Source organism: Macrotis lagotis, chromosome 5 (genome assembly GCF_037893015.1).
Source record: "Macrotis lagotis isolate mMagLag1 chromosome 5, bilby.v1.9.chrom.fasta, whole genome shotgun sequence".
NCBI lineage: Eukaryota > Metazoa > Chordata > Mammalia > Peramelemorphia > Peramelidae > Macrotis > Macrotis lagotis.
This window is the reverse complement of record NC_133662.1, coordinates 202,753,685-202,761,936: the sequence shown is the minus strand read 5'-3', so window position 1 is coordinate 202,761,936 and position 8,252 is coordinate 202,753,685. Positions and strand designations below refer to the sequence as shown.

The 8,252-nt window shown below is 36.6% G+C and overlaps 1 protein-coding gene across 1 annotated transcript in view; it reads left to right on the top strand.

The window, feature by feature from the left end:
• Positions 1 to 235: 235 nt before the first annotated feature.
• Positions 236 to 8,252, top strand: part of OLFM3 (olfactomedin 3) — a 27,196-nt gene continuing 19,179 nt past the window's right edge. The window contains exons 1-3 of the mRNA XM_074190067.1: positions 236 to 364; positions 1,587 to 1,640; positions 4,863 to 4,977. Coding sequence (XP_074046168.1) covers positions 236 to 364; positions 1,587 to 1,640; positions 4,863 to 4,977 — 298 coding nt within the window. The remainder of the gene's footprint in view (positions 365 to 1,586; positions 1,641 to 4,862; positions 4,978 to 8,252) is intronic.

Here is an 8,252-nt window from a genome sequence, read left to right as displayed (position 1 = left end):
TGATAATTACAGAAACCTAGTTTCTTGGTGGTCAGGCCAAATTTCTCTTAGGCAAGGGAGGGAGCTGTCTACTCTACTTAGGGGGTGAGGGGGCGTGCTTTCCCGGGTGATTAGATCTGGGAAAGTGGATCTGTTTTCATTCTGAAGATGTGGAGTGCTGCAGTCACGCCTCTCACTGCCAGCCCCGCACCAGGATCATAATCAGTCACTATGAAAACTCATTAGCTCCACAGCCATGAGTCCTCCACTGCTGAAGCTGGGTGCTGTCCTCAGCACCATGGCTATGATCTCAAACTGGATGTCCCAAACTCTCCCATCTTTAGTGGGGCTGAATACCACCAGGCTTTCCACGCCAGATACTCTAGTAAGTAATTTGTTGTATTTAGAGATCTCAGGGGGTTTCTGGTTGTTCAACTCTTTTGCTATTTGTGGTAAACCACAAAGATTGAGAATGTCTATTTGTGGATCTGCTTTCTAGCTGGTAATTCTGTACTGTAACTTTATTCATGCATGTTTTTCTGTGACCCCTTTACAGGTTTATACTCATACACACACGCACAAATATGGAGAAATGTAGGCTGGCTTTTTTATTTTAAAAGAGAATATTGAACTAGATTCATTAAATCCTTACAAATAAAAAGCTTCAACATTATTGATTAGAAGTGTGGCTGCTTAATTTTTTAAATTTTTTTAAAGAAATACAAAGTTTATTATTATTTAGATTCATTTTTTCAGTCAAATATATGTTGTTTTCTTTGTGTGTGAGGCATAGCACAATACCTTACACTTTTTTTTAGCCTTCTGATTTATGATGTTTTATTATTTGCTGCAAGTTCCTTCACAAATGTATCATCTGAATTCCTTTACAAAGATCTCAAACTAATCAGCTTCAAAGTAAATGAAAACAATTATTATTATTATTATTATTATTATTATTATAACTAAAATCCTAAGTAATTCTTAGTCTGTCCTTAAGTCTTGAAATAGACTTTGGAATACTACAAGTGAGAGCTGATTCAGTTTTAGGAACATCTTCTTGAATGTTTGACTCTTTAAAAATATCTTTACATCTACAATCTCAAGCTTTTATTCACCTAAAATGGAATAGAAAGTGTTTAATAATCCTTTCAACATCCTTGCAAAAACCCTGAAAATGTGCTTTAATGTTGAGTTAACTATTCCACTAATCTTACAGAAGAAAAATGAAAATCATAGTTGTTCAAATCAGAGTCTTATAGAGCCTTCCTATGCCTCTATAGTTCAACCACACAACCACACAAATTTTGTAAAGTCAATTTTCCTGTTATTGAATGAATGCTAAAAAAACAGTGGAAGTTTTGTGGATTTTGTTCCCATCCTAGAATTCTAGTCTATCATGGAAAAAGGCTAAATATAAGCAAAAAGTGATCTATACTTTCCAAGTCTTGATGGCAGCTCCTAATGATTATAAATTTATCAATCAATATTTAATTAACAAGTTGAGTGCAGTTAGACCAAACTAATTACATAATATGTCAAATTGCCCCAATGTTTGAGGCACAATCTGGGTACCCAGTGGATCTTGGACTCTTAATTTTCTGTTTTAGGTCATTTGGGGTAATCAGAGACAGGTGTGCACCCAGGTTGGCCAGGAGAAGAAGGTATCTCCCTAATGGATAAGTGTGAATTAAGAAGGACAAGAACCAAAAACAGTTTTTGGTAACCAAATCAGTAAAGATTTAAGTTACTAAAATTTTAAATCAAGATAAGTAAATTTAAAGCTTACTGAACCAGGTTCTTTCATTGTCAAAACACTTAATCATAAGATTAACATATTGAATGCTGTATTAACTCCTTCCTAATCAGCTGCCGATAATTTAGTAAACACATAAAATCATCCATATATTTTTCAACTGTTTTAAGTTAACTGTTACGTTCATTCTTAGGGGGGAGAGAGTGTGTATGTGCGTGTGTGTTTCATTTTGCTTAAATGTTTAAGGTTAGGCTAACTATGGAATAGTAGAGGTAGAATGAAATATTAAACTACCAAGGAAGGAGAAAAAAAAAGAATTTCTAAAATGATTAACAATCATTAGTTGACTAGAACCCTTAAGATATTTGCAAGCACCATGGAGTTATTTTTTTCCTCCCTCATTTTTCATTATTTCACCTTAGGATTGAATGATAAAAGGCAATGTATTATTTCTGTCCATATACTAATTTTGAATTATGACGGTCCTTTGAGCCAGGTAATTGCACTAACATATGAATTATAGGTTCATAGATTATGTAATGGATGAGATTTTACATATCTAGGAAAACTCAACTTCCTCATTTTGAGCATTAAAAATACAAAAGCAGAAACCTAGGGTTAGGAAGCTTGATTAATTTGCCCAGCATCACCCAGTAAATGTATGGTAGAAATGAGATTCAGGCAGTCAGTTACTCAATAAGCTTATTAAGCACTCCCATGGGCCAGGGCACTGTTCAATGTGCTAAAGATATAAAGAAAGGCAAAAGACAATGCCTGCCCTTAAGGAGCTCACAATCTAGAGAGCAAGCAGACAATTATGTACAAACAAACTTCATACAAAATAAATATGAAATAATTAATAGAGGAAAAGCCCTAGAACTAAGGATGGGGGATAATTAAACCTGAGAATATATGATTCTACAATCTTTCCATTATGCCACATTGTGTAGTAATCCATGTCAGACTTGGAGACCGGGTATTACATTGAGTACTCCATAGACAGCACTTGTGAAAATATACCACCTGTGTAATTGAATTATCTTGACCAATCAAGAAACTATCTTTCAATTCAAATTGATTTAAGAATTTTTCTTTCTCAAAGCTTTAGTCATGAAATCAGCTGGAAGAGAATTATAGTCTAATTCCCTCAATTTGGAAACAGGATCCTGATGCTCACAGTGAGATATCTTACCTCAGATCCCTCACCTAGTTGGTTAAAGGCAGAACCTAGATATCCTGATTACATTGGTGTTCTTCTCACTATACTGTTACCCTACCCAAAATTGCAAGCTAGAGAGATCATCTTTTTGTGGTCCCCTTCTGGACACTGTCTTTTCCCACTCTCCCTCTTAGGGAGGAACCAAATGATTTTGTGCTAGTCTAACTCATCATCTGTGCTCCTCCTGGAGTGCTTAATGTATCAAAATTATTTGATTATTTCTTCCTTCCTTCCCCCATCCCTCCCCAACCAAATGTTGCCTCAATGTACAAGAAAAAGGTTTGTGTTGTGTAAAGTCTGTGGATTCAGAGTCAGGAGACCTCAGTTCAACTCATCGCTCTGACACTTGTGGAACTTTGGGCAAGCCACTTCACTTCTCTGTGCCTCAGTTTCATCATCTATAAAATAAGGGATTGGATAGATTATAATTCAAGTAGGCAATTTCTTACATGTAAGCTGTGGTCCTATAGTCATTCAGCTGACATGAATTGATTGAAAACAGTTTTAGTGTGCAATACCTTCTGATATTTATCTTTTAAAAAGAGAAATGGATCTCTGTGGTCATAGAATTTCAGGCAATGTGCCAGTGGGTGAAATACTTTTGCGAAAGGCATCAACGATGATTTTGTCCTTTCTGAAAGAAGGCCATGACATCAAAGAAGTGATGCCATGACAATCGCATGAACTGAATTTGAGTGAGGGGGGCTGTGTTAAGTTACCAGCCTCACTTTATCCTCCAGAACCACCAGTGGCCAGATATGAATCAGATGGACTAGAGATAGTGTTGAATGTGAGGCAATCAAGGTTAAGTGACTTGGCCAATGTCACACAGTAAGTGTCTGAGGTCAGATTTGAACTGGGATCCTACTGATTTCAAGACTAGCATTCTCCTCACTGCCATCTAGCCTCCCCAAGGTGATTTTTTTTTCTTGGTAGTGACTTGTCCATGGATACATAAGTAGTAATCATCAACAGTTTGAGGCTATATTTGAACTCATGTCCTTGTGACTCCAGGGCGGGTGCACTATCCACTGCCCAATATATTGTAAACTTCCTATAGAAACATACTACCCCACCTCTCTTTCTCATTTTCTTTTTTTTTCTCTCTTTCACCCCTTCCTTCTTTTCTCAGACTCTTTCTCCCTTCCTTTCTTCCTTCTCTCTCTGTTTCTCTTCCTTTTTTCACTTTCCTCTCACTTCTCTCCATCTCAATTTCTCTCATTCCCTCCTCTCTCAATCTACCTCTCTCTCTCTCTCCTCTCCTTCCCTTTCTCTCTCCCTCCCTCTGTCTTCCAACATCTCTCAATCTTCCCTCCCTTTATTTTCTTTCCCTTTCTCTCTTTCTTTTCCCTCCTTTCTCTCTCTCTCTCCCTCCTTTCCCTTTCAATCTCTCTTTTCCTCTCCCCTTCTCTCATGTTTTTCTCGTCTTTCTTTTTCCTCTCCATTTCTCCCACTTCTCTCTCCTTCATTTCTCTTTCAATCTCTCTCTCCTTCCCTCTCCTCTCTCCATTCTTTCCCTTTCTTTTTTCTCTCCCTCTCTCCCTCTTCTCTCTGCCTCTCCCTTCTCTCCCTTTCAATCCAGTTCCTTTCCTTTCTCCACTCTTTCTCCTTTTCTCTTCTCTTTCTCTCCCTCCCTCCCTCGCTCTCTTCTTAATTTTCTCAGCATCTTAAAAACTTGGCCAGGTTATTTTATCCTCCTGTTGAGCTCTGGGTATTCATCTTTCCAACTCTCTGCTCTGGTACATCAGCATTCCATCTATGTTGGCGGGAGAGAGGTTAGAAGGGAAGACTCTGCAGCTCCCCTCAGTTCCTCTGCCTTCCAGCCCTGGTCTCTGATCATGCAGTAGGCAGAGAAACTTCCTCTGGAGGCAGGGCCTCAGTGCCAGCTCCCATGCTGGGGTCTCCTCACAGGGAAAGAGCCGGCAAAGAGCAATTAAAAAGAGAGCAAACATTCAACAGAAGCCAGCTGTTTTCAGGAAGCTAGCTATACCACTGTGGAGAGAAGATTCTGTAGAGAAACCTAATGGCAAACTCTATTTATTTTGCCCTTTTTAATAAATTTCATCCCTTTGCACCTTAAACCAATTCTATTCTAATGAATTTAGTAATTTTCAAAAGTAGGAAAATGATCAGGAACAAACTCAAGAAATATCCCCCACAGTGGCTAGGTGGCACAATGGATAGAGCAACAGCCCTGGAGTCAGGAGTACCTGAGTTCAAATCCAGCCTCTGACACTTAATAATTACCTAGCTGTGTGGCCTTGGGCAAGCCACTTAACCCTACTGCCTTGCAAAAACCTTAAAAAAGAAAAAGAAAGAAAGGAAAAGAAATAGCCCTCCCACACACACACACACTCACACACATACACAGTCTCATTCCTTCCCTTCTGGTTGTCCTAAAATCCTAGGTCACTATGAATATCATAATCAGTATTTTTTCACCTATATTGAAACTGTTTTGTTTTCTAAACCATTTGGAAAATTATGTAAATGTAGAAGAAATAAACTTTAATGGGGGAAAAAGCCCTCAATTTTTATTTGGCACATCTGGTGTTACATTTTCCTCCCCCCCCCATCTTTTCTTAAGAAAGTGTACAAGAACCAATATTAGTGTAATATAAAGAGTCCCAGAATTGTAAGATTTAGGGATTGGGTAGGCTCCATGATCTACAACAAGAAAGGAACTCAGTCGTCATCTTGTCCAAGCCCTTCTATTTACAAATCAAGAAACTGAGGCCCAGAGAGATCAGGTGCTTTACTGAAGTTACCTAGGTAATAAGAATCAGGAATGGTTTTTGAGTCCAGGGCCTTTGAATCCACAGGTTTGAGCAAAATGTGAAATAAGCATGATTTATTCATTATCAAGAATTGGAAGGCAAATTAGATATCATTTAGTTAGAGGTACAAAAATCTAAGACTTAAATGGATCTGGGAAGCTACCAAATCCTATCTGCTCATTTTATAGATGATTTGCCCAAAGTCACATGGGTAATAACAATTACCAGTGATTTCTAGTTACTGATTCTATGCACCTTCCATTACACTAACCAGTCACCTATTTAACTTTACTGATGATAAAATAGAACCACAGAAGTTATATCTTGTCTAAGTACCACAGCTAACAATATACCTCATTCTCCTCAAAGCTATGTTGAGTACAAAATGAATTTTTCAAATGTTTGTAAAGCATAAGGGACCAGGAAAATGTGAATTGTCATTACTAAAAAGGATATGATAATACGAACCTTCTCATTGATGCTGAATTGGTTTAAATATAAAATCAGAAGACAAAAACCCTGATTGACAGATGAGTGGTATTTATTTTAAGATTTACAGAATATGATCTCACTTTGTCCTCACCTCTGTGTAATTCAGGCATTATAACAGAGCTCAATAGTCACATATGTTGAAAATATCAGAAACAAACTTTGAAGCTAAGTCCTAATAGATTCCAAGACTAGTGTACTCTCCATTACTTCACACTGCTTCATTACGGTGTTTTAGGGGAAAAAATTATCCTTAACAAAATTAAGAAGTAAGAATAAAGCTGAGGAAGGTTCAGTCTCCTCCTGGAGATATGAGTGGTGAGCAAGTGATTGTTTGTCATCTGTTAATGATCATCTTGGATTGACCATGGCTTAAATAAGGTTGATGTAAGTCAGAACTATCAAATAGACACCTATGGCCAAATAATACTAGGTCAAAACAGAATAAAATATCATTGGGAAATATTTAATAAAATTAATAAAGATACGATAAAACCAAGACAATAGTACATTTTGAAAATTAAGCCAATATGTATTTTTTATATGAAGTAGTGACCTACATTTCTATTTCAGTTTGGTTCCACTTATATAAGGAATTCAACCCTTGGGTTCCCAAGACTAGGTCACCTGGAAATGAAGAAAGCAATACCCATGTGTACCTTTAGTATCACTTGCCAGAAGATGAAACCAAGAGAGGTATAAACATCTCATGTTGTGGGACAAGAAAGACTAAATTGCTATTGTTTGATCATTTCCATGATGTCTACTTTTGGGAAATTTCTTGGTAAAGATACTGGAATGCTTTGCAATTTCATTCTCCAGCTCATTTTGCAGCTGAAGATACTGAGGCAAATAGGGTTAAGTGACTTGTCTAGGTTACCTAGTTTTTTTTTAAGGGTTTGAGGACCAGATTTGAATTCAGAAAGATGTCTTCCTGATTCCATACCAAGTGCTCTGCACCCTGTGCCAACTATCTTTCCAAAGAATAAGCTCTAAAAGGAAGAACCTCAGAAAGAAATCTTTATCCTGAACTGTTTCATTATTTCTCTCATTGAAAGATTTCTGTATAGGGAAATGGATACTTAATTTGACTGAAAGTCTGGAAAATCAAACTTTAAATTCCATCCCCAAGATTTGCATATGATTCTTGATTAGTTACTTAATCTTTCTTGGTCTCAGTTTTGATATCTGTAAAACAGATAACTTGCACAGTTGTTGTAAGGATGAAGTGACCTGATGAATGTAATGTTCTTTGGAATGCTTTATTTAATATCCATTATTAATATCTTTGTTGATTGCCCAGATTTGCCATATTTATCAGGCTACAAAATGACTGCAGTAAAAAGCATGCTGATATACTACAGTGAGAAATGTAAGAGATAGGAAAATAATTCATAATAATGAAGAAGCAAATAACTCAGTAAATTTTTCAAGAAAATAATCATGTTAGGGCTTTTTTTTGGGAAAAAAAAATGTAATTTTGACATTGTTTAAGGGACTGAAGAATTCATTGTGGTTTCCTCAATTCCTGATAGGACCACTCAGAATGTCAGAGTACATAATACAAGCAGTGTATATGCATATAATGGCATACTGATAAATTCGTATTGAATACATTTCTGATTTCTTTATTTGTTGCAGTTACTACTGCCTTGTATAGCTCTTATGAACTTATCTATTCCACCTTCTAGGGTGCTTTAGACAAAGTGTCAATTAGCCCTTTAAGTTACTACAAGGTACCTAATTCTAAGAATTGAGTAGTATAGCTTTTTAATTCTGCTTAGAGTCCCTTTAAATATTTCAAGAGTTTGTTTATATTAAAAACTTCTAAATAGTTCATTAGTCCTTCTAATTAACTCACAAAGTTCAAGGGGAGTAGCATCAGCAGTAAAACAGATTAGATATATTGGAATATAACAACTCCTCATAAGTACAGAAATATGCTATTGGATTCCATCAGTCACAGATGACAAAGCTTCTCTAACAGTTGAAGAATTTCTAAGTGTCAAGTTTTGTCTCTAGATTTGCTGACACC